The sequence below is a fragment of the Echinops telfairi genome, unplaced genomic scaffold (assembly GCF_000313985.2).
Source record: "Echinops telfairi isolate 266 unplaced genomic scaffold, ASM31398v2 ScPeMD7_3;HRSCAF=10, whole genome shotgun sequence".
Taxonomy (NCBI): domain Eukaryota; kingdom Metazoa; phylum Chordata; class Mammalia; order Afrosoricida; family Tenrecidae; genus Echinops; species Echinops telfairi.
The window spans coordinates 14,721,673-14,748,408 of record NW_022103899.1 but is presented as its reverse complement, the minus strand read 5'-3'; the positions used below and the strand labels follow the sequence as shown (position 1 = coordinate 14,748,408).

The following is a 26,736-nucleotide window of genomic DNA, read 5'->3' as shown; positions in this document are numbered from 1 at the left end:
TTGATTTTCTAAGTCCATTCATATCCAAGAGGCAGCCTAGAAAATACATGTATTTTTCCTGGTGCCAACTTTGCTCTTGGGAAGAAAATAATTATTTCTAATATAATACATAAAATGTCATACCACCGTCTACTGCATTGGCCCATAGAAACATCATCCTTTTAATATGGGCTAGGAAAATTGCTGGGTGATGCACATGATTTGTGACCAGTTCCCAACCTCAAAGTTGCAGTTTGAAATACAGGTATTTACACCAAAGAGAACCCGGGGCACAGCCCTGTTCTGTGACACCTGGAGTCACCGCGAGTCAGAGTAGACTTCACTCATAAATTTGTTTATATATGTAAAAAGAAACTCAAGAACAATACATAAGAAACTTATAATAATGCCATCCTATAAGGGCTAACTATACGAAATAGGGGAAAGAGGTAGATTTCTCAGTGTATAACTAACTGTACACACAATGTTTTACAGTATTTGAATCATATGAATGAATGGAATACTTAAAAATCTTAAGAGACAAAAATGAAATGGAGAGTATGGATTGAAGATAATTTAAAGTATTGTAATTTTAAAAATTAATTTTGTGATTTAATAAATGTTGAGTGTGATATGAATATTAGGGAGAATAGTCAGTATCAGAATTTTCCAAAGGGATGTAATAGTTTGCTTTTATGGAAATATTGATCAAAAATATTGATCAAAATATTGATCAAAACAGCTTATGAGTTCTGCCTACTGGTGATAGGGATGCCTGTTTAAGTCACATTTTAGCTGTACAAGATGCTATTATTGAAAGTTAATATGTCGCTACTTCTCAGTAACTTTACTTTTATAAAATCACATTTATATTTTTTCTTTTTATAGGTAGAGGAAGAAAGGTAAGTTTTATTTTGGATAATTTCTCTTTCACAGTAGAATTTAATATATCATAGCTACACATACTGTGTTTTAAAATGTGTGAACACTTTTGAAAACGATCAGTTATCATACAAATGCACTGTGTTAAATATATGAGTGCATATCAACTGTGCCTATATATTACAAATGTCTCTATTTTAATTATATGATTATTAATTAAGATTGTGAACTCCTTGAGGATTACAAATATGTTTTATTAGCCTTTTAATTCTTTGCATCTATTATAGTGGTAGTATCTATAATACACGTATTCATGCAAGGAATACTGTGTACATTTGTTAAAGGGAAGGATCAAAGAAAGGAAAGAATGAAGGAAGGAACAAAAGAAAGGCAGGCAGGCAGTTCTTTCAAGTTCAGTTAGTTTATGATCCCTCTCCTATTAATTGGAAAGTAAACGTTGATTTCTTCACAGGTCTAGGGGGATAAAAGCCCAAATCAGTTCTTCTCCCTGCCAATTCCTTCTTGTTAATAGTCCTAAGTGTTAATAGTTAACACTTCCTTCTTGTTAATAGTCCTAAGTTAATAGTTGTTTGGTTTCTTTGCTTGGAGACAGTCCTCCTCCTTCTATGGATGCATGTCTGTTTTCTGTCTGCTGTTTTTATAAGGCAGAGTGATTAGGTTTAGGAAACACCCTGTACTGATATTACTTCAACTGGTTGATTGCTTGCACTGCACTAGATTGCACACGGAAAGTGATTTCATCACATCCTGGAAGATAATCCATTCTATTCATGGTCTACTGATTTAACCACATAATTGAATCATGAATTTGATGCATATTCAATACACCAGAATTCCAGTACATAGTTCCTTGGGACACTATTCGATCAATAACAACAACTATTATTTAATATGTTCATGCTATTTTAAATTGAAAGACCAAGGCTGAGAGTTATCCATTCTGGAAATTCAGAAATACACCCATCTTTCAGCACAGCCCATATACATTCATCGGCTGTTTCCTAGTCCTTGGAGGGGTTCTCTTCAAACCTTTCAAGATTTGATCCCATCTTTAACAAATTTAATTTCTAGCTAGAAGCAGATGATAAGGTATTTACCGGATGTGTAATGCAAGCATTTGTGACTAAGAATGTCCAATGCAGTGTTATTTTTATTGTGTAAATTAAAACAAAAATGTAAGAGTAAAATAATAGGACATTAATGTAGAGTGCATGTATATACATGATAAGAAATTAAGACAACCAGTCTTAACTTAGTGATATAATAGTGATTATATCCCAATGAGTTTGATTTTTAGTTTCTTCAGTATACTCCCATTAGTTTCAAAACTCTTTCCTATGAAAACATCTTATTTTTATAGTCAGATGAAAGAACAATATGTGAAGGGAGAAGTTAAGTAATTCCTCATGATTTTTTCTAATTTTGTGTGGAATACATAAATTTATTATTTGCTATTCCCAATTGTCCTATCAAAATCCTTATATCATAATATATTAATAAAGATTGATATCTTTAACAATGGGTACATTTGGAATTTCCACGTGCCTCCCTGAGGACATAGACTGATACATGATCATCACCTAGAAGGTACCAAAATCTTTTGGAAGACGTCTCTTTCAGGAAATCATACCAAGCAATGTTTGATACAATAGAGGCGTATGGAGGTCCACTTCATCTAATCCTTATTTAGCCTACATACATTCTCGTTCTGTAAGAATACACTTGTGAGGGGGAAAACCCTCTAAGAATTAGAGGGAGTGCTCTCTCTCATTCATTATAAAAGAAAATCTAATTTACTCGACTCTGTCTAATTCACAGTCATGATAGTTCTTGTGCTATTTCATTTGTTTTTTTCTATTCAGTTGAATTTTGCTGTTGTCGAGATTTTGCTCAGGGACTCAGAGCTGTCACCTCTTGTCTGTGGTTTCCTTAGCATGAGCACACAGAGCTCCTCCGGGTATTATTGCTCCGTGTTCTAAGGAAGGACGGCAGGAAGCTGGGGGAGCACATCTAACTCATGGCTGGTGGCAGGCACTAAGCCTGTGACCATCCAAATACAGAAAGTTATTTGGATTTTCTTTTCAATCTTTGCATAGCTTTTTATTATGCACCTTGACTTTACTTCTTTTCGTCACAACCATATCTTTCTCTAGACCATTGTTTGGATTTGCTCTCTGTAAAATCTGAAGTGAAACAACTACAAATTATCCCTTTTCCCTGCACATGAAATTTCTCTTATTTTCATGTCTTTCAGATGAGAAATATTATTTCTTAATATTAAAGATATCTGAGTAACTATGCTACAAATTGATGGTTAAAGTTTTTTCTCATGTTTAATATTTCTTGTATAAGTTCCCAGGGTTTCTGTCATATTTGGTTATGATGTGTCCATGACAAACAAGATATTATTTTACTTGTTGAATTTTTTCCTTCACAGGGACAAAAAGGAGAACCAGGACTCGTGCCTGTTGTAAGTATATATGTATATTATTTTCATAACATGGGTATCAAATAAGATTTTTAATAGATTGCATAAATAATACCATGCAACTATAGTATAGCTAAGTGGATTAGTAAAAAACAAGAGAAAAGTTAACTCTATCTTCAGTTCATACTTAATGTTCTCTAGTTCTCTATTCCTGACTTTTGCAGTCGCATGATTTACAGGAAAAAATGAGAGTTTTACAAAATTAAATATATTTTGGTAGTTAAGATGCATAATTTTCATATGGTAAGTAACCACATAATCTATATAGAAATATATTGTTCATTGTTTCAGCACTCCTGAGAATATCATGTCAGCATTCAATGGAATTTTATGTTACATAAAAGTTGTTTAGACTTGTAGATTATCAAAAGGATATTATTAAATGGAACAAATATTCTTTAACCACCACTCTCCAAGACTTTACAGATAGATTTTACAGGGATGATCACTCTCAAGATAAAAGAATACACTGCATTGACTTACATTGCAGCGTTTGCGTTTTCCCTGCTTTTTTCTCCATTCGCTTGTTTCTCACAAAGGTTGCTTACAATGGAATTGTGTCCTGTAATTCAAAAGAGGTCTGTGTAATTAGAAGGTGCCTGGTGGGTCAGTAGGGTAGTCACTTTGGACGGCTCACTCCGGAGACGCAGGCCCAGCGCTCCTCTGTCAGTAAGCATCTGCACGGGCTTGCTGAGTGAGGGAGTGACTGCTGAGTGAGGGATGTTTAAGAACTGAGCATGTCTTTATTGATTGAAGAAACAACTGTTACTTCTCTTCTCCGAGCTTGTTTATTCATAAGCATCATCCCCATTTCCCAGAGCAGTAAACAAGCTCAGAGAAGAGAAGTAAGTAATTCCCTGATGCCGCTCACAGTGGAGCCCTACCTGGGTATCACCCTACTCCTGGCGGAACCCTGCGGCGTGGTGGTCAGGCAGTGGGCTGAGAGCCTCCAGGTGGTCCTTCTGAAACCACCATTGGCTCCGCAGGGAGAACGGCCGGCTTTCTACTCCTGCGAAGAGTTACAGTCTCTGAAACCCAAAGGGCACAGTTCTACCCAGCCCTCTGCTCACGATGAGTCCCATCACTGGATGGCAGTGAGGGTTTATGTGTTTTTTGTTTTTTTTTAACTGCCAATCACAATGTTTCTTTTTTAATCAATTTTTTGGGGCTCATACAATTCATCACAATACATAGATCAATTGTGTAAAGCACATCTATACATTTGTTGCCCTCATGATTCCCAAAATTCGCTTGCCTCTTGGGTTCCCGGAATCCACTCATTTTCCTTTTTTTTTTTTATGTTTTGTTTTTTAAGCTCATTAATGGGTATTATTGACAAACAATTGTTTAAAAGAAATTCACTGTGGCTTTTGTTGTTATTATTTACTTGACTTTTGAGAACTCCAAAGCTGTTCTTCGACTGATTATCTTGTTCCTTGTCCAGGTAACAGGCATACGGGGTCGTCCAGGACTGGCAGTAAGTATTGCCCGCCATTCTTCATAGGACTTGTATTCTTTGTGGCACTGAAAATCCACAAGAAGCTGATGTAACATAAAACAGTGATGGTTTGTTCTTAAGACAGTCTACCTCGAACATCTTCAGGTTTAGGTATTACTTGACAGTCATGAATGGCACACAGAATATATTGGATTGAGTAAATTGGACTATATTGGACTGAGTAAATACATAAGGTAATCATCACAGAGCAATCGAAAGTTTCCTTGGAGAGTTTTCTGCAGAGAAAAGAGGAAAGATGCGGCAAGTGCCATCCACAGATCTATAAGAGCATTTTTAAGTTACTATCAAAATAACACCTCTTTTGGAAGATAAATGCCATTTTTTATTTTCCAGGAGAAATACTGTGATTATTATTCTAATTGTGTTTTTAAATATACATTGGAGATGATGCAGCATTCTTAATCCAGTTTTAAATCAAGATTGGTGAAGGTATATACAGACGCCAAAGTACATAAAGGCGAAACGGCCTCTCTTTCTACTCGTTTCACCACAGCTTGAACAATTATGAATAATTAGGAGAATCGTGTACTGATGTGAATGCAAACATTCCCTCAGATAAGTGGTATCATTTGGGGTTTGTGTATTTCTTTTTCCAAACCCGAACTGCAAATTTTGTATGCAGAATTTAGTGAAAAGGACTATGCAAGAGTAAGAAACTTAGAGTCCTCACTACTTCAACCTCCCATGTCCACTTCCTGGGCCCCACGATGCTGTGACAGAGCCTAGCCTTCTTTGGGGCCCTTCAAGCTTCACTGCCAAAATAACCCTATGGAACCCTGGTGGTGTCATGGTTACACGCTGGGCTGCGATCTGCGTGGTCAGCAGTTTGAAACCACCAGCAGCCCCACAAGAGAAAGGCTGGGCTTTCTGCTCCCAGAAACAGGTACAGTCTCAGGAAGCCCACAGGTAAGTCGTGCTGAGTCAGCATTGGCTCGATGGCAGTGGGTTTGTTTGCTGTTTCCTGTCTACATAGAGATTTATTTACTATGATTTTATTCTCTATAGTCTTAAACTGAACTGAATCAAGAAGAGAATTTGCTATTGAATTTCTTTATCTGAAACAAGCCTTTAAGATAAAACCAGACAGAAGTGTGAACCCACAGCAGTAATGGCAGTTATTTTCTGTTTTAGGGGCCTCCGGGGTCACAAGGCCCACGAGGAGAGCGAGGTCCCAAAGGAAGACCTGTAAGTTGGCAGCAGCTCGCCCTTGATGACTGTGGACGGAAGTCGCAGTCCTCCCAGTGCTCTTCCTCTCCCCTCTCCTCTCCTCACGGACACAAAGAACCCAGGGCATGAAGTGCTTCCGTACCTCTTCTGATGCAGAGACAAGGGTCCATGCTGATCCACGCGAATCTTCATTAGACACCACGGATATGTTCTGGTTCTTTATGAGGTCAAATGAAAATCAATTTGAATCTAAGAAACCTGATTTACATACCAGATTGCTTCCAGAAATTGTAATTCATCAGTAAATAATGCCCAAACTGTACTACTGTGATGCTCAGTAGCGTGTGTGGTTGCCACAGTAATAATCAAGTTGAATTGAGAAAAAGATTGTTAGGCAATACCGTTTTCTTTCAAGTGGTTGAACAATGAACTTGTTTTCTAAGTAATACCTCCCCTTTTTACTGAGACGAACCACCAAAAGAGCAATTTGAAAAGTCAACAACTTCATAACCAGCACAAAGCTAACACTTTACAGTCTAACTAATTAGCCTATATATACCCTTGAGATAAAACCTGAGACTATTACATAATACATACCATGCTTTATCCCTTTGCATACCTGTACAGAATAATAGTTATTTTCAAATCCAGGGATTAAAGTTACTTTTTTGTTATTTTGATTTCTCAATGCACATAAGAAATGCCTCTGCTATAATAATAATTTATATTTCTGTCCGTGCTATAATCAGAACATCTGTGCTGTTTAGTGTTTCTGCCTAATGATTTTAGCTATGTATGGATTTTGAGCCCCCTCTATGTATACATTTGAGAGCCCTAGGAGCATAAGGAGCTGCCTATTGGGCAACAGCGGGGAAGTCTGCAGTTCGCACCCCCAGCCAGGCCCCAGGGGGAGCCGAGCGTCTGTCCCTGTAGAGACAGCTTCCGACACTCCAGGGGCCGCTCTGCTGGTCCTATTGGGTCCCTGGAAGTCTGAATCCGTTCTGAAGCTGTCATTTGTTTGTGTTTTCTTTTCATTTTAAATATATGCTTATAGTAAAATGAAAGAAATAGAGTAACAAGGAAACAACATACATTATTTTTGTTAGCTGTCCTCAAGTTGCCCCTGACGCACAGGAATCCGAGGCACAGCAGAACCAAACACCGCCCCGGCCTGCACCGCGCGCGCTCGCAGTCCCTAGGCTTGCGCCCATTGTTGCAGCCGCTGTGTCAGTCCGTCTCCTCAAGGGCCCTCCCCTTTCTGGACGCCCCTCCACTTGACCAAGCATGATGTCCTTCTCCCGGACTGGTCTCTCCGGACAACATTTCCAAGGATGGAAGACAAATTGCAATCCTTGCCTCTAAGGAGCACTCTGGCTGTACTTTTAAGACATCTTTGGTTTTTAGCGGTCCATGGTCATTTCAATATTCTTCTTCATTCAAAACCGCTATTCAAAGGCATCCATTTTTCTTTCTTCGTCAATGTCCAACTTTCACAGGCATATGAGGCAACTGAAAATACCACTGTTGTGTCATTGCTTGATTCTGGCACACCTTAGTCTTCATAGTAATAGCCTTATTTTCCTTGTGTCGCAGATTACCTAATGCAATGCATCTTTTGATCACTTGACTGCCGCTTCCACGAGTATTGATTGTGGATCCAAGCAAGACAAAAACCCTTGACAGCTTCATTCCATTCTCCATTTAGCATGATGTTACAAATTGATCTAGTTGTGAGGATTTTGGTCTTCCTGACATGGAACTGTACTATATATTGGCTACAATCCTTGTTCTTCATCAGCAGATGCTTGTGGCCCCTCACTTTCAGCAAACAAGGCTGTGTCATCTGTACATCTTAGACTGTTAATAAGCCTTCCTCCAATCCTGATGCTGCACGTTTTCTCATATAATCCCGCTCCTTGGTTATTTCCTGAGGATACAGGTTGAATAAGTATGGCAAGAGAACACAACCCTGACACACACTTTCTGGATTTTAAACCATGAAGGATTCCCTTGTTATGTTTACACAACATGTAGTCTTTAATATATAAAAGTGGGAACCAAAACATATATTAAATGGTACCCCTAGAAACTTCGACCATTGGTTTCAACTTTGCTCCTAGTTTATGTCTTTACGTATTTTTTAGATATAGTATGATGTCAATATTCTTCCTACACTTGAGCTAGGGTTATGCATGGTGTTTGCAGGCATGCTGATTAATGAGAGCACCATTACACTAAGGAGAGCATCATTAATTACATATTGATTATCCAGAAAATGTCTATTGGTGAAGACAAACATATATTCAGGTTACCTCATTCCCTATTCTTCATTGCTGGTCATTGTTAGCGGCTTAAACACTGTTGGTCGCTCTGCAGATGCCCACTCAGGAGCTAGAATGACAGTGATAGGTGGAAAGCTGGGTGGTCGTATAGAAAGTATTGTACATCAGTGCAATTGTGCCAGAGCAATTGGTAACCCCCCAGCTCCAACATCCAGATGGAGTTGCTGTGAAAAAGTGTCAATACTCCCAGAATCCTTGACTGGGGTCCTCTGAATGTACTTTCCACCCTTCTCACATCTCTTCTCATCCCTTCTTGAGTTAATATGTAATATGATTTATTTCCTACCTTGGTTAAGTTTGAGACCATTAGTAGAAATTAGTGAGTGAGTGAGTGTATTTCAGAGAGAGGAGAGAGAGAGAGAACCAGTCAGAGAGTTAAGAGTAAATAAAAACAAACTCCTTGCTGTTGAGTCTCGTCTGAGCCACAGTGATGGTCCCAGGGGTTAGAGTCGAACAGCTCTGCCTCGGGTTTGGTTACCTGCCATCTCTAAGGACCAGTCACCAGGCTGTACCCCCCCCAGCCCTGCTGGTGGGTCCAAACCACTCAGCTGTCAGTTAGTTAGTAATCAAGTACAAACCATGTAGACCACTCAGGGACCCTGGGAGGGAAGACCCGGAAGTTTTTATTTATGAAGAATTAACTGAGACAATTGTGGCAGATAACCAAACAGGAAAGTTTCACAGTCTTAAGTTTTCCTCTTAATGAATAGCAACTACTTCTTTATTTTTTTAAAAGCCCTAATCTGTAGTCTTTGCTGATTTTCCTAGCATAAATACTCCCAACATGACTGATTTCAAGCTATCAAGACGAGGCCTCAAAACACGGGAGTTGGAACGAGATGTGTGTCACTGAGTCTCATGAGCCAGTGCAAATTATTGTCTCCAAAACACCATCCGTTGACACGGTGCCTGCTTGTCACTGAACTTACCCGGACAATACTGAGGACGTACGATGAGAGCTAGCATGATCACTGGCTAGTACTTAATACCTCCCTGGGACTCTCTGTATCAGCAGTTTGTTGGTGTTTTTTTTCATCTGGAACAATCGTCCCTCTACTCTTCTCTCTCTTGCCCTGTCCCCCATACCCCAGAACATTTGACCACAGGTTTTAGAATGAACTCCGGGGCAGTGGGTGTGGTTTTGGGGGGCTATTGCTAGTGACACCTGGCAAGTAGAAACCAGGAATGCTGTCAACATACTACAGGGCAGAGGACATCTTCTCTCAACACAGAATTATCTGAGTCCAAATGTCAATTGCATTTAAGTTGAGAAACCATGTTGTACAAGGAAGCCTTCTGTAGTGTGCATTGGCAAAGGACGTGTAGGGGAGAAACCAGTGTTCAGATGGCCTTGTATATCGGTAGTCACACTTTTTGTCCAGCAAAGCAGCTCCTACAAGACTTGGAGGTAAAAGCCTCGGGCTGCTACTAATTTGTTGTTGCTCTTGTTAGTGCTGTTGAGTGGGCCCCGACTCCGCGCAGCTCTGCGTGTACTAGAATGAAACACCACCAGGTCTGCACCGTCCTCACAATTGTTCTTATGTTTGAGGCTGCTGTGGCAGCCATGGAGCCAATCCATTTAGTTGAGGGCCCTCCGTGTTTTTACTGCCCCTCTCCTTGACCAAGCTTGAGGTCCGTCTCCAGTGGCTAATCTCTCCTCATGTCATGCCCAAAGTACATCTGATGAAGTCTGGCCATCCTTGCCTCTAAGGAGCATTCTGGCAGTACCTGTTCCAAGATAGACTTGTTTGTTCTTTTGGCAACCCGTGGTACTTTTGATATTCTTCGTCAGCACTGTCATTCCAGTTCAGCGATTCTTCTTCAGTTTTCCTTAGTTGAGAAGAACTAGATCCATCACGCTCTCTGTGGTGCTATCCACTGCGCCACAGAGCCTCTTTCCGTTTTCCTTATTTAATGCACAACTTTCACATGCTTATAAGGTGATTGGCAATTCCATGGCCTGAGTCAGGCACACCTTAGTCCTCAAAGCAACATCTTGGCTTTTCCACACTCTAAAGGGGTCTTGTGCAATAGATTTACCCAGCTCGATGCATCATTTTCGAGTTCCTAATTTAGCATACGTTATTTAATTGAATCTTACTGCTGACTTCTAAATTTCCATCCGTCTTTATTTTTAAATTTTTACCCATTAGAGGAAAAGGACATAAAATTTAACAAGATTGGCTGTTCTTGAAACTAGTTCACATGGTCAAAAGTTCAAAAGCAAAGCCAAGCCGAAACTGCCTTTAGATGAAGATAGCGGTTTGCGGTCTCTTCTGCCCTTCTATACTGATCGAGACACTGCTAGGTGGAAGACGGGCGGAACCTCGGTGAAAGACATGCTCATTTTTTAACAAAAGTAGACTTTCAAAATGTTTTCAGAAATCACTATTCTCTTTGCCCTAACACTTGAGTTCTAATTATACAAGTCAATAAGCCTCTTTATGTCTTAATTTCCTCATCTGTAATTGAGAAGTCTACCGAATCTTACAAACTCGAATTTGATGAATGCTTTCGCTTGGCGAGATGCTATTAACCAGTAGTGACTTAGGGTTCTTGAAGTGTCTGAGTCATTAATTCTTTTTTCCTCCTGGACGTTTAAAGATTGCCACCTAGTGGCAGTATATAAGTACTTTCTATTGCAGATTGCTGCCTGGGCTATTTCAGTTTCCTGGGCGATGGAAACATTGACCTTAATATAACAGTTATGTGACTCAGCTCACATTGAAATATGAAACTATGTCATTTTTTAGTGAATTCCAGAATGATCATATGTATGTATTCAAATTCATTCGGTTTTGGTCACTTGTAATATTGTGCATTATGCTCATTTAATTTTGGGTCATTTTATAAGCGTTCCCTCAATAACTGCAGCATCAAAGAGTAAACTATTTACATGGGTTGCCATGGAGATAGTTATTAGTTCACAAAGCAAAAGAGAAATCAAGCTATCCTGACAGCAGATGTTGACATATTGTTATTCATCATAGAAATCTAGGGAAGGATGCAATTTATTTAAGACTATACATATACCCAAATTTCTTCCACTCTCATGACAACAACTGTCATTTTGTTTTATTCTTGCTCGCTTTTTGGACACAGATCAGTTTGGTTAGTACCCAAACCAAATCTATTGCTATTGAGTCAATGTCCACTCGTTGTGACCGGTGGGGCCGACTAAAACCGTCCACCAGGGCTTCTGAGGCTGTCATCTTTCCAGAAGTGGATGGCCACATCTGTCTCCTGTGGAGCATTTCATGGATTTGCCCCCACCAACTTCTCCTTAGCATCCACACATTTCAGCCAGGGCTTCCCAAACCTGGTGATCAATTAGCAATTGCACATCTCAAATAGGTCAAGAGTTTTCCCTGTAATGCGCTATGACTGTATCAGAATATTACTTGACTTGTGTCATCATGGACAATGTAGATTTTAGTTCACACTGTCAACCTTTTTGTGATCTTGGTTCCCATTAAGATTTGCATACAGCCTTGGGAACACTGGAGAGGGTTGCTCTGAGTCCAAACTGACTGAAGGGCCGAGGGTTTGGCGCAGTAGGTTAAGCTTTGGGCTGCTAACTACAAAGTCAATCCACCCGCTGGTCTGGGGGGAAAAGACGAGATTTTCTACTGCAAAGATGTACAGCCTCATCTCCCCCCACTTTGGAGCAGTTCTACCGTCTCCTGTAGGGTTACTCTGGCCTGGAGTCTAGCAGTGGGTTCAGGTTTTCTGCGGGTGGGGTGGGGAGGTGGTTTAGAAGTCCTAGATAGCAGGTAAAGTCAGCTTGTAGAGTAGGAGCCCCAGTGGCATGGAGGCTACGGTTGGGTTGCTAAGTGTAAGGTCATCCGTTTAAAACCACCAGCAAGTCCTCGGGAGAAAGGCTAGTCTTCCCACTCCTTTAAAACGTTACCGTCATTGAAAACTCAGAGGGGCAGTTCTGTCCCGTCCTACAGAGTCAGGGTTGACTTGAGGACAGTGAGAATTTATTCTGGATAATGGAAAGAGTACCGCAAATAATCAGTAGTTAGGGGAATTGGTGTGGTTGTAATGGCTGTGAATATGTTTTTAAGAAGGAATGTTCAAACATATTTTCAGGCTGTCATCTTTGACTTGAGCAGACATGCTTGCTGATTGATTTTACTGTCTCCAGAATGTGTTCTTAAGCTGACAAAAATATTTATTTAAATGTTTGAGTAAATTGAAAGATAATATGTTTCTAAATATTTACATCCTCCTTAAATCATTGCACATAAACTGTCCTTTCTACCAACTCAGCTTGCCCTAAATTCTCTTCTTTTGCTTAATGAGGTTCACATGTCAAGTCCGTACTGTGGGCCAAAATGTATTCCCTTGACTTTAAGCATGAAAAACTTCTTTTACCTTTAAACTCCAACTTCAATTCACCACTCCCCCCTTTTCCTCCTCAGTCCTTGCTTCAAATTAGAAAAGCTATGCTGTTTTATAAGGACTTTAGTCCTTTCTTCCTATATAAAACCCAGTAAGACTCTGCAGGGTTAAAGAGAAAAGCCCCAAACGGTGGGGAGGAGGAGAAGGCTGCGGCGAGCGGGGGTGGTGAGTGGGGCGTTCCCAGCCCTTGAGTACGTGGCTGCCCTCAGCAGCATTTAGAATGTGTGTTGGGGAAGGGTGGGAGTTGGCAGCCAGAAACCCTTGCTTTTTTTCTTTGAAAACTAGCACTTGGCTGGGTCACTGTGTCTCTCCTGTTTCTCATCGATCTGGTCCATCTCTGGAGGTAATAAAGAAAATATAAGTTTGCCAGATGTCAAGTAGTACAAGAAAGAGGACTAAAATATGAGAAAGTATTTATATGGAATATCCACCACGTACCAGGAAGTATGCAGAGCATTTAACAATCAGTTATGTTAAATAAACACAAACTCTTTCGAGTGAACTTCAACTTTTGAGAGGATCAGGGACTGGGAAGAGGGTGAAGTGAAGCAAGGGCCTAATTTGCAACTGTAATATAAGACAGACACATGAATTCAAACACGATTTGAATGTTGAAATATCTTTTCAGGATGTCGCTTTTTATTTGAGCAGTTATGCTTGCCGATTAGTGTCACAGTCTTTCAGAATGTGGTTTGTAAGCTACGACTTGCTGAGCAGCAAAAGTCAAGTACATTTTAGAGTACAGATGGATGGAATACAGTCTTATAATTATTCCAAGAAGGGTGAAAACTGACAACTTAGCAGTTCAGGAGTAAAAGTCTTACCAAGCCCATGATCTAATGGTAGAAGCTCTGACCAGTGCAGACGCTGTGCTGAGGTACCTGAGGACACCACTGTGGAGTATGCTTTCCATTGTGGCTCGCCATTAAGAAGTCTACACTTGTAGCTTTTTCACTAAGTAGATATGTTACAATGGGTTCTAATTTCCACTGGCTTGTTTTCCTAGGGTCCCCGTGGTCCTCAGGGTATTGATGGAGAACCAGGTGTTCCTGGTCAACCTGGTCCCCCAGGGCCTCCAGGACATCCATCCCACCCAGGACCCGATGGGATGAGCAGGGTGAGTTCTGTGCATCAGTGCATGTTGTCCGTGGTACTGTCTTAGTGATCTAGTGCTGCCATCACAGAAAGACCACTAGTGGGACGTCAACAGACAGAAGTTTATTCTCGCACACTTTAGGAGATAAGAAGTTCAAATTCAGAGTCGTGGCTCCAGGGGGGGAGCTGTCTTTCTCTGTTGGATCTGGTCTTGTCTTTTTTCGGCATCTGGAGGCCATCTCCATGTGCCTTGGCATCAGTTTCCCCTGGGTCTCGGAGGTTCTCTGGGCAGGGATCCCTGGTCCAAAGAGGCACTCCTCTCCTGGCTCTTCTTTCTGGGTGGACTAGGTCCTTCTGACTCTGTTTCCTTCTTTCTCTTTTAATCTCTCGTAAAATAAAAGGCATTGCAAGTCACATCCCAGGTAGACTCTTCTAACATCAGATTAAGGTTTCCAAGGGATTAAGGAGGTTCTATCCCACCCTTAATCCTTTTGCGACTGATTAGTTTATCACATCAGATAACATCATGGGGCATGATTATGTAACTCCCACGTTGCATCATTACATAAATACCAAACCAGGGAATCATGGGCCAGTCCAGTTGGAACATATTTCTCTGTGTGGAGACAATTCAATCTATGGCAGGTAATATATTCAATGATCGATTTCTTCTTATGTTTTCCAAATGTGCTAATTGTGAACGTAATCCTCAAGTTGCAAGGTGGATGCAATGCTACTATGTTCAATAATAAAACTGTCTGATCCACAAGGAGTTAAGAAAATTCCAAGTAGAATTTTTCTACTTTTGAAGTTTCAAATATATTTTCCAATGTCAGTTCTGAATTTCATTGACTCTATTCTTTCTCCTCTTGATTCAGAAGGCCACTAGCTTTCAATCGAAAAGATAGCTAAATCCTGGTCCTTCTGCTGTCCGCCACTGTCAGGACACAAACAAACTCTGTGCCGTGTCCTCCACGTTTAAGATGACAAAGCTGTGGTGACTCGTGGAAAGGCCCTGGGATTGCTACTAAGATTCCTATCTATTTTTTTCCTAGTTGAGAGAAAATAAAACAGACTGTCTTTAAGTCTCTGCCTCCTTGAATTCATAGTTGCCGGCTTAGGAGATTTATGAGAACACTGGCTCAGCAAAGAAACAGATGGACATATGGGACCCGAGATAAAGAGATGGAATGAGTGAATTGTCACTTTATTTTGTAAGCAGCACAGGCAGCTTTTTCCTATTGAAATCTGGAAACTCATAGGACTACTGGAATCTATAAAGCAATTTTGGTCAATTTGCAAACAGAGTTTTAAAAATTTTAAAGCAACGAGAGCAATAATTTTCCATTCTTGGAGCATTCAGAGATTCATTAAGAGGATAATAAAATTCTCATCGATTTGAAATGTACTAGACATGAACAAACAGGGAAAAAGGTACAATCGAAACGTGTGATGTGAAAGCTGGAATCATATCATGCATGTTTTAAAAGTATTTTTCAGCCTTTGTTCAGATCTTTGGCGTGTTGTAAACATGAGAGGGCATTGGATCAAGAGATTTAAACCTGAAATCAATTAGACTGGAAAACTGCTTCTCAGAATGATCCACACTTTGATCACATGTCAAGCATTTGACCCATTGCTGTAGATCGTCTGGAGCCACCTTGTTAGAAGAGACTCTGGGAGGAATGCTGGGTCACAATCGCTTTATAAGGAAGAACCACTTGAACCTTTTCCATTGCATTCAAGTCAAAAGTTCAGAATAATTCTCAGCAGAGTTATAGGATCTCCAGGATGGATTTTAAAATCTATATTGATGTATCATTTTTTACTGTGAAATTAATATCAACACACTGCTTTTACAGCCCTTTTCAGCTCAGATGGCTGGGTTGGATGAAAAATCTGGACTTGGGAGTCAAGTAGGCCTGATGCCTGGCTCTGTGGTAAGCATATGTTTTACTGATAATTAAAATATGTAGCATGGAAGCACCCCTGCAAAAGAATCCTTTGAAGCTATCGAGTCACGAGATAATGTGTTGTCTTAAATGCATTCCTTCTTAGCCCTATATGAATGAATTCTACAACGGCATTTTTGTGTTTTTCCCTTTGAGCCACCTCCTCAAAGCGTTCATGATTACACTGAGGAAGAGGGTGGATAGAGTTTCTATGTTTTAGACATATTTTGAGAAAGAAGGAAATGGCACAGCAATTTCAGGCCTCTAAATAATCCTAAACTGACATTTAAAATAATTTTGTCCTTATTATCAATGGATCCATAAACCATTGAATTCTAACTTTGTGTTTAAACTATAAAATTATAATGGACCTCGAAGGTGAAGAATTAAGCAGACTGATGATAGCAGCTTTGTGCCTCCCCGGATTGTTCCTTTTTGGATGCTCTGGTTTAACAGAACTGCCCTCGAGGCACGCGAGTGTTCTTGCCCCCCAGGCACTGGGGGTGTATAGGCAGATTAGGGTGTACATAGAAATCATGCCAGTGTCAATCTTCTTGGGCTGAGCAGATGGAGAATGTCGCCAATCTTGACTGTCAAACCTTTCTTCTTCCTGATTCCAAAGCTGATCCAGCAGATTTGAAATGTTTATTCTAATTCTCATCAACACCATCCAATTGTTTCCTCTCATTTGTTTTTCAGGGTCCTATTGGCCCAAGAGGACCCCAAGGTTTACAAGGGCAGCAGGTAAGTCTTTGCACAATGAAATCATACGCTGTAGCTAAAAGGAAACTGAGGGCTGTGTGGCACAAAGGCTTTCCCGAGGCTTTAAAGTGTGCATTGTGGCACTTACTTTCAATAGCTGCATTTAATTAATTTTCACTCAGAAGTACTTGCAGTACTTTTCTTTAATGCTTGCTTCTAGAACTAAATTTTTAATATTTGTGTTTTTTAAACGGTCTTTGTACCAAGAAGTATGAGCTTTTGCTTAGTAAGAGATCGTGTCTTCGATCAAAACGGAGCCCTTGGAGGCACTGGGGATGAGGTGTTGGGTTGCTAACTGAAAGTCCGCACTTTCAAGGGAGAACAAGGACATTTCCTTCTCCTGTAAAGATTGGCCCCCTTGAAAACTCAAAGTGGCCCCTCTGCGCATCTGTAGGGTCCCTGGGAGCCAGAATCCACTCGAGAGTAGCGAGTTTCCTTTGAGTAATCTAGCATGCTGACCATTCTCTTTACATGTTTGAAAAGTCTCCTAATTCCATGACTTTGAGACAAGAACAAAGAAGGCCATCCCCTGTGGTATTATTAGCAATAGCAGTAAAGGTGATAACTCCATAGACTATTTTGAAATACATTCTTAACAGTAGATTTTCTTTATTCACCTTATCAAATGACAGTAAAATGATCATTTAGAGCTATTTTAATTTTTATAGCAGACATGAGGAAATAATATTTTAAAGAAAGAAAGAAAAGAATACTTATTGCAATCCAGGATACATATTGTCATTATGTCATGTATAGAGTTTTGCTTCCAGTCATTTGGTATTTCTGCCATTGGTGAATAGCAGAGGTAGCAGTGGATGAGGGTGTTGAAGTCGTGATGATGATGATAAAGGCCATTAAATGAACACCCACTTACTGTCGGTATCACGTGGTACCCCTTGGATAGCAATAATAGCCTTATATATGTTAGGCACCCTAGGCGACTCAAATGATTAATGGCTCAACTACTAGTTGCAATGGTGGTGTGACCCCACCTAGAGGTAGGTGCATCAGAGAGCGGTGCTGGTGATCTGTTTCCGAAAGCTCACACCTTTGAACATCCAATTGAACAGTTCTCCGTGCAAACGTGCGGTTATCCTAAGTCAGTATTAACGTAAAGGCATCTAACAACAACAGACATTATACAAGTTGTAAAACAGATACAGATGAATTCTCTAATTTGAGCAAGGTTCCATATCTGGAAAGTGGAAGAGCCTGCAAGTTGAACAACCATATGACACTCTGAAAAGTATTGGATTTAGAGCTGTTTTGGTTTAATTTGTAGATATAATATGCTTGTCTAGATATATGTGTCAAACACATATATGCACACTCATAAAATATCCATGTCGATATACATATCTATGTGCTCTGCTGTGCGGTGCTCATGAGTGGGCTACTTCCATAGCAACTCTTTATACAACAGAATGGAACAGCGTGCGTCCAAGGTCATCCTCAGAACCTTGCCATGTTTGGACACATCCATGCTGCACCCACGATGCCAATCCCTATTGTCGAGGGTCTTTTTTAATCCTCGCTGACCCTCTCTTTTCCCAATCATGATGACCTGGTCTAGGGACTCGTCCTTCTTGGTGAGACGTCCCAAGAAAAAGAGGCAAAGCTTCACCATCCTCACCTCCAAGAAGCATTCTCGCTGCACTTCCAAAACAGTGGCTGGTTCTGCTGGTCAATATTCTTAGCCAACACCATAATCAAAATGCATGAATTCGTCTCTGGTCTTCCTTATTCATTGCCCAGTTTTCAACTGCATATGAAAACACCTTGGCTTAGGTCAGTCACACTTTAGTTTCAAAGTTTGAGCTTTAAAGCATTCTTTTGCTGTTGATTTGTCCAATGAAGGCATCATTTGATTTCTTGACTGCTGGCCATAAATTATGGGTCAAGGTAAAATGAAATCCTTGTTCTCAATTTTAGGGTGGTGTTGGCCCTACAGGACCTCCCGGTGAACCTGGTGAACCTGGACAAATGGTAATGTCAAGTAAGCAGGTAGTCCCAGTCACACCTACACATTAAAATGATGTTGGTCTATTTTCCCAGATCTCCCATTAAGGAAGAAAGACATGACAGTCCAGTTTACAAGCCCTGTTTTATGGACTGTGTTTAGGTCATGTGTCCCGGATGGTAGAACATTTTAATTAGAATGCTTTAAATATGGCTAGTTGATAGCAGTGAAAGATTTGTAATTGTTAAATTAAACTCCTCCCCAACTTCCAGCATGATCTGAGAAAGCATAAAATTCAGAACATCAATAGAATATTTCTATCTGATAGTTTTCATGTGTCTCTACAATATTTTGGATTATAGCATTATCAGTTGTAAGTAAAGATAGATACATTTTATTTGTTTCCTTGGTTTATTAGGGTCCAATTGGTGCCCGTGGACCCGAAGGCCCTCCTGGGAAACCCGGCGAAGATGTAAGCTGACTTTGCTCTTTTGACTTTGAAGTTCTGAAGCGCCTTCCAAGGGCTGCAGTGTCTGCGTGGACATTCTTTTGATAATTCTTACTTTCCTTTCTCCGACTCTTAATTTCCATTAAACTCAATCAAAAGTGGAGAACTTAGAATGGAATTTTTAAAATCTGAAAGTTCTGTTAATTTTGATAGTATTAACTTACTATGAATTGATTCTTTTTCACCATTCCCCAGCCTATTAATTATGATTTCCTCATGAAATGCTGTCATTGTTGCCCCAATCATTATAGCCTTGACTGGTGGAACCACTGAAGTGACCTTAAAGCAAAATAGGCTGGCTATGATGACGCACATACTCTCTTGAGTTTTCATTAAATGAACAGTTTTATTGTGTTACTCGGATCCTGCCAAGATGGTTTCCCAATGCTAAAGAGTCATTCCTTGAGTTGAATTTTTAATGTTCAACATTAAAAGTAAGCTACTGAAGAAAGGGTGGAAGAACATACCCCTTTTCTGGATTCATTTTTAGTAGTGCCACAAATGAGGATGATATCATGAGTCGACCATTGATTTTTGTGTGACAGTAAAATCAAATGTAGATATTTTCTCTTTGTGTGTCACCAGACTTATTTAAATGGATGTGTTAAGTTTTCTCATAGATAGGGTATCTCAGGTAATTCTTGAGATTATTTTTATCGCAAGAAAATGTCAAGTTGTCTTTCAACTCAGTACCACGTTTCAGTACAATTTATAGCAGGTGTTATATACATTAATATTTTTTAAATGGTGAGCTAAGGAAGACTAGTGTAATTGATATCCTTTTATCCTTCTGGATTAATTATTGGAATAGCTACAATTTGACTTGTTAGATTAGATTGCTGTCGGGAATAGAGCTCGTATTTTTTACACTGATTATATGGACCTGGATTTTCTAAAGATCACTCATTTGCAAATTACTTGTCATGGAACCTCAGGGGAAAATATTTTAATTGATTTTTTTTGCCCTTCTTATTTTTTTCCACCAAGGGTGAATCTGGTAGAAATGGAAATGCTGGTGAAGTGGGATTTTCTGGATCTGCAGTAAGTTTATACTCACCAATGTCTGAGCATAAAGACATTTCAGAAAACTGAGAACATTAAAAGTAACCCACAAAAAAAAAAAAAAAGTAACCCACAATTCCTGTATACAAATGTTTATTAGACCCCATCACCAAGAAATGCTGGTTTCTGCTATTGCAAACCAGTCTCGTCCATTCCGGGGGGCATTTTTGTTCGGCGTCATGGGGTTGGTTCTAAGCCGTAGTGAACCGCTGTGCAGTAGGGTGGCACACTGCCGGGTCTGCACCACCCTCACAATTCTTGCCTTGTGAGAGCCCGTGGCTGCAGCCAGTGTGTCAGCTCATCTTGCTGAGGGTCTGTTTTTCCCCAAGCATGCTGTCCTTCGCCAGAGAGGGTTGCCTCCTGTCCACAGACTGAGGAACATTCTGCCTGTACTTCTTAGACAAACCTGTCTATTCTCTGGCCAGTCCATGCAGTGTTTCGTGCTCTTCGTCAACCCCATCCTTTACATGCATCAGCTGCTCACTCTTCCTTATTCACTCACCAGCCTCCACCTGCGTCTCAGGCAATGAAAATAGCCATTGTTGGGGTCAGGTGGACCTGAATTCTGAGTGACATATCTTTCCTGTAAAACTTTCAATAAAATAGCCCGATCATTTTGTTGTTTTACTGGCGATTCCTTGGAAGTTGGTGGTGGCTCCAGGAAAACTGAAATCCCGTGTGAACCTCAGTATTTTCTCTATCAATCACGGTCTGATAGTTGATCTCGTGTTGAGGAGCTGCAGTTCCTTTATGCTGCGTGTAATCTGCACTGAAGTTCATGGTCTTCGTGTTTCGTCAGTTAGGGCCTCAAGTCTTTCTCACTTTGAACACACGCCATTTGCACAGAGTGGGCTGTTGATGAATGTCCCTCCCATCTTAACACTGGGTTCTTTTTATAGCTCGACTTCTGAGCGTTTGTGCAGTACACAGTTTGAATAACTGCTGTGAAAGGAGAAAACCCCGATGCAAATCTTTCTTGATTTTAAACTACGCTGCATCCCTGGTTCCTTGTTCTTCTCAAATGTATAGATAGGTTCCGCAGGAACACCAGTAAGTGGGTTTGTTTTCAGAGAGGTAGCTTTTTGATCCACATGTTTCATCTTGGGACAATATGAATAGCCCTCCGAATGGTACTTGGACAAGATAGTCGCTAAACGAAAAATGGAATTTTCAAATATTACTCTTTATGATTTATTTTTCACAACATCTCAATATGTTTATCATCTTTTTAATATTTCTATTTTAATTGTCCCATATGTCTAAAATGATAGCTGGAAGAGGGTTTGTTAACATATGTGTTACAAGCCAGGGAAAATAAATTGTGGACAGGATGCCTTAGTGGCTGCTCCCCAAGCTTTAGTGCTGGCTGAAATCCCTGATTAATGTCCTGTGTCCTAAAACTTCAGGACAGGATGCGCCCATTGCCAACTTTCTCACACAGCTGTTTGCTTTCTCCTCTGCCCACTGCAGACATATATCCCTGGAAACCCACTCCACTGACATTCAGAAACTTCACTGCTTGACTATGCCCTGAACCTGCCTTCCTGTCTTCACTGTTTCTACAGGGATAGGGGTAATGCGCAGGCCTTGGGGAAAAGGAGCAGGTTAAGTGAGCCAAAGGTCTCCCCTAGCATTCCTACTCAATTTCTTCTTGTCCAACAGCCTTGGCTCTAAATTGGACTCCTACTTATTTCTCCAGTTTCCTAAGGTTTTTAATCCCTCAAGAGAGCCAACAGTATTCCATTACTTTGTTTACTTTCTGAAAATTGATGAGAGTCAGTGCTAGAATTTTTTTTAAAAACAAACGAGTGCTTATCATTTAGTGGAATTTCCAGAGCTCTCAGGATGATTTGGTTGAAAATATAAAACCATTTCCCTAATCCCCTGCTTGCTCTCGGTTTCCTTTCTTCCCCATTCGGCCTGGGAAGTAAATGTAGAAAAAGGCAGGGGTCTCGTTATTCACACAAATGTTCATTTCAACCAGCCCAGGCTTGAAGCTCCCATTGGGCTGTACTCCTGTGATTACCCCAGGCCAAGACCCTCCCGGGGGGGAGTCTGCCCTGCCAGTAGATCACAGATGTGCTCTGTGAGTGCAATACAACATGTGACTGCAGTGTGATGACAGTCTTGGGTCAGCAGAATGAGAAGTTTTTTATGAGCACTAGGACATCTGGTTCAATTTCTTCTTATATCAGGGATATGTGATTGTATGTGAATTTCCTTTGCAGATCATAAACAAATTGAAATGTTAACTAATTGCTTGAAATAACAGCACTGTGATTCCCCTATATGCTTAGATGGGTGTGTACCACATTTCTTGCTTAGGAAGGAGGGAAGGCAAGCTTTGGTAAAGGGGAGGATTCCAGTGGAAACACTTAAAGGGAGGTCCTGAAGGGAAGGCATTCCTAAGCAGGGCTGTGGAAACAAAATGAGCAGATATGCATTTGCTCAGACAGCCTGGCTTGATGTACTTTACTGTGGAACTTCTCAAGCCCCAAAGAAATATTTCCTCTTGAAGAGCCAGGCAGGAATTGTTGCTGTTATCCTATAAAGTTCATTTTTTGTTTATTAGTTCCTTTAGTAAACAGTAAATTAATTCTCTGACGTACAGGACAGATGGGATTTGTCATCTGTTAAGACTGTGGTTGAACAAGAAAATTGCTTGAGGAATGTTTCGGTCAAGCCCACTAAGAGGTCAGAGAACTGCTGCATGGTTTCTCCAGCAGATTGTTTCTCTGAATGTCGCTCACTGAATGCCCACTAAATGCCAAGCATCAAGCGAAGTGTCCATGTACGCAGATCAATGATATCTGTGTATCACGGAACTCCAGCCTGCAGGAGACAGTGGTCATGGAATTTAATTCAAACCCAAATGCATGTAGGCAATGAGAGTTAACAGATAACGAAATCAAGATTTCCTTATCAAGTTTAAGAGACTGAAACATTTCAAGCATCCTTGAGAAATAGTGATATCATTTGCATTTAATTTTCTGTTGATTTCTATTTGGGGGGGTTATTTTTGAAGGGGTGTGTTTGCTGTGGAGCAAACATAAAATTAGGAGAAATTAAGAAATCATTGACCTGAGAAACCAAGCCTTACTATATGTTCTTTTACTTTTCTATCTGTTGATTTTTTCTGTTTTTAATTAAAAAATAACAATTCCCAAAATCTGTTCCAGAATAGCTTTAAAAAATTATTTCCTGATCATATTTTAATGCAGTTCCTTCAGTTATATTCTGCTTCCTGTCCATATTTAGAATTCCAGAGAAAATAAAAAATTGGTTTGCCATAAATTCATTTACTCTTCTACCCAATAGAAAGACACAGCTTAATGGATAGACAATACATTTTTCCTTGTGTTCATCTCCTGATTTTTTTACCCTTATATTTTGACCTAGTTGATTCAAATATTGAACACGTGGGTTTGCGATTACTTCCTTGTTTTTGTTGCTAGCAGTGATAACATTTGAAAATTCAAAAATGTCCTCACGTGAATAATACTAGGAATTGAATGATGTCTTTATGTAGGTTAGGTTTCCATTTCTAGCAACTGTGCTGCTTTTCTCTGGTGGTGTAGGGAGCGGTTACGAATTGGGCTGCGAATTTGAAACCACCAGCCGCTCTGTGGAAGAGAGACAAGGCTTTCTAAATGATGGGTTTTGGAAACCCTGGGGGACAGTCAGACCTTGTCCTATCGGGTCCCTGTACACTGGAACGACTGGATGGCAATGAGTCATAGTTTGAAAGATGAATTTTTTTTTTTCAGTATATTGGTGAGAACTGTGCCCAGAAATGTCTTGGTCTTATTCATGATTCTGACATTATTTATTTATTTCCCCCTCCTCTCAGGGAGCTCGAGGCTTTCCGGGGGCTCCTGGTCTTCCAGGCCTGAAGGGTCACCGAGTAAGTGCACTCCATTGCAGTCCTCTCAGACACTGGGGTTTGCTGAGTAGGGTCCGGGCAGGACTCTTTTCAAAATCTGTGTCCAAACTGCCTTCGCTTGTTTGTGACCCGCTTTCATCGCCATGCTCGCCTGGGGCAACTTACTGCAGGCACAATGGCTTTCCTTATTGCTGCTCACTTTAAGTTGCCTTGAGAAGCACATATAGTTGGGATCCTCCTCATGTCCCGGACACTGCTGTGACGGAGGGCGCAGTGAGGACTAGGACACCACCCATGGCTTGCAGCCGCTGGCGAATAAAAGACCCTCAAAGAGGGCAGATCATGACTACAGAGCCGTTACGTGACCTGGTTTAGGAGAGAGTGCCTCAGAGCACGGGGGGCAGGCAATCCACACTTGAAAGCCATAGCATATATCCCCTTTTTATTTCAAGGTAATTAATATTTAACTATTATGTATTGCATTTAAACTAGATTTATATCAACATATACAAGACAATATGACTGATTTTCAGTCAGTATATACTGATTCTCGTTTGTTTTGAGAAGTTGAGCTTATGCTTAAATTGCTTGCTATTGAACTACTTATTAAACATGTTGAACATTACCCCAGAATATAGCTCATAGCTTATAACTATATGAACTATAATCTGTTTATTTTCACCACAGCAACCACACACACATATTTATATATATTTATATTTGACAATGGCTTACACTTCCAGGAAGTTACCAATATTTGAAAGGCAAAACCATCGAAGGTTAAAAATATTATTCAGTTTTATTAATTTAAACACTACAATATTATGGAATTAAAGAGAACTTACTATTTTAATTTTCTTTGGGAAGGCTTTAAAAAAATTAAGAATTGGAAACATTTTAGCAAGTACTTTAAATTTGAAATCCATTCTCACAAGGCATTTCCTGTGACCATATTTTTACTTTTATGCTTTGAGAATCAACATTGACTAGACAAATACAAACTGATATTTTTCTTCTCAGGGACACAAAGGTCTTGAAGGCCCAAAAGGTGAAGTTGGAGCAACTGGTTCCAAGGTAGGTAATGTGTACTATCTCAAGATAACTTCACTATGGCATTTAAGTTCTGCTTTAATTACCTTCAATAATTCCGGAGCAATGAAGACTATCAGTGGCTAGGTAGGCAAATGTAATTTTTCATAGAGCAATCAGCAATGACTTTGTGAGGAGAGGTGGTGTCATCTGCCCCGACCACCTAGAATAATCACCACAGTACTGGCTTCTGCCAGTGAAGGGTCGGTGCTGTCTTCATATGGCGATGGCCCTGTTAACCCACCTCCAGAAAGCGTGGACTCTTTTTTCTTCTTTAATTAAAGACAGTCGAGAGGTTCCCATGATTGATCAGCCCCATGACTTAGTTCCCCTTTCATCTCAAGGACTTCTGGCCATTGCTTCTTACAAAAATATGTCTGTCCCAGAGGGCGATAGAGCATCACGGCAATATGGAGAACTTTTAAGGGTAGCATAATAATATATGTATATACATACACATATATGCATATATATAGAGCTATAAAGAGAGAGACAGAAATAGAAACATAATTTTTTATTGAAAATTTTTCATTTCTAACTTCCTGATAACTGATTTTATAGAAATATCCAGTTAATTTAGCTTTATATGTGCCAAACTATTGTTAAACATAGATATATAATTCATTCCCTGATGCTGATTATTATGGCTTGACATGCTAGTTCATCAATCTTGTTTAAATTCCCAATTCTATTTTAGACCTTTTTCTATAGAAATAAAATGTCCATTGCACTTTGGGGTAAACAGAACAAAATGCTGTGGTCCTTTATTGAAAGTATGCCTTTCAAATGGCCACTTGGACTGTAGACCTGTAACATGATACACAGAGTGATATGAATATCTCCTACTGTCATGGAATTTTGTTTTTGCTTTAGGGTGAAGCTGGCCCTACTGGTTCAATGGGTGCTATGGGTCCTATGGTAGGTATCACTTTTATTTTATTTTTTCTTATTTTGTTGCCTTTGGGGATTTAATTAAGAGAATGTTTAAATGACAACCTAAGCAAGTAAAAAGTCACAGGCAACACGGGTCAACTGTTGAAGAACTCTTGACCACTAGAACACAGGCACAGTCCAGCAAGACAATTCAGTTCCTCACGTGGAAAAGGCTCACTGCATTTCATTGTTTTTCTTACTATCCAATTAACACTCTTTGTGTTTTTCTGTAGTTGGTTATAAAATTTAAAAAAACATTGCAGATTCAACTCCTAATAGGCAGGTTCAATGAAAATCTATTTAGGTAAGAGATCGTAGATTATTGGTTGTCGACTGTATTACATTTCAACTGGATTGTGTAGTGTTGTCAACTACCATACAGTGCAAATTCGATTTTTAAAGAGATGTTTTCTATTCTTCCCTATAGGGCCCTAGGGGAATGCCAGGCGAGAGAGGGCGACTTGGGCCACAAGGAGCTCCAGTAAGTATGCGGTCTTTAATTCATCATGCTGAGATATGTGCTTTCCAGATTTTCAGTACCAAATGCTCTTTTTCAAATGAAATTAACAATATTAGTGGTCTTTTTCTTTTTTCTTTTCTTTTTTTTTTTAACATTTTATTAGGGGCTCATACAACTGTTATCCCAATCCATACACACATCAATTGTGTAAAGCGCATTTGTACATC

General features: G+C 40.0%; 1 protein-coding gene across 1 annotated transcript in view; it reads left to right on the top strand.

Moving 5' to 3' along the window:
* The window catches only part of COL5A2 (collagen type V alpha 2 chain), a 170,518-nt gene that overhangs the window by 86,416 nt on the left and 57,366 nt on the right, over positions 1 to 26,736 (top strand). The window contains exons 3-16 of the mRNA XM_004701485.4: positions 868 to 881; positions 3,320 to 3,352; positions 4,815 to 4,847; positions 6,021 to 6,074; positions 13,812 to 13,922; positions 15,763 to 15,840; positions 16,552 to 16,596; positions 18,547 to 18,600; positions 18,993 to 19,046; positions 20,070 to 20,123; positions 23,995 to 24,048; positions 25,048 to 25,101; positions 25,990 to 26,034; positions 26,477 to 26,530. Coding sequence (XP_004701542.1) covers positions 868 to 881; positions 3,320 to 3,352; positions 4,815 to 4,847; positions 6,021 to 6,074; positions 13,812 to 13,922; positions 15,763 to 15,840; positions 16,552 to 16,596; positions 18,547 to 18,600; positions 18,993 to 19,046; positions 20,070 to 20,123; positions 23,995 to 24,048; positions 25,048 to 25,101; positions 25,990 to 26,034; positions 26,477 to 26,530 — 737 coding nt within the window. The remainder of the gene's footprint in view (positions 1 to 867; positions 882 to 3,319; positions 3,353 to 4,814; positions 4,848 to 6,020; positions 6,075 to 13,811; positions 13,923 to 15,762; positions 15,841 to 16,551; positions 16,597 to 18,546; positions 18,601 to 18,992; positions 19,047 to 20,069; positions 20,124 to 23,994; positions 24,049 to 25,047; positions 25,102 to 25,989; positions 26,035 to 26,476; positions 26,531 to 26,736) is intronic.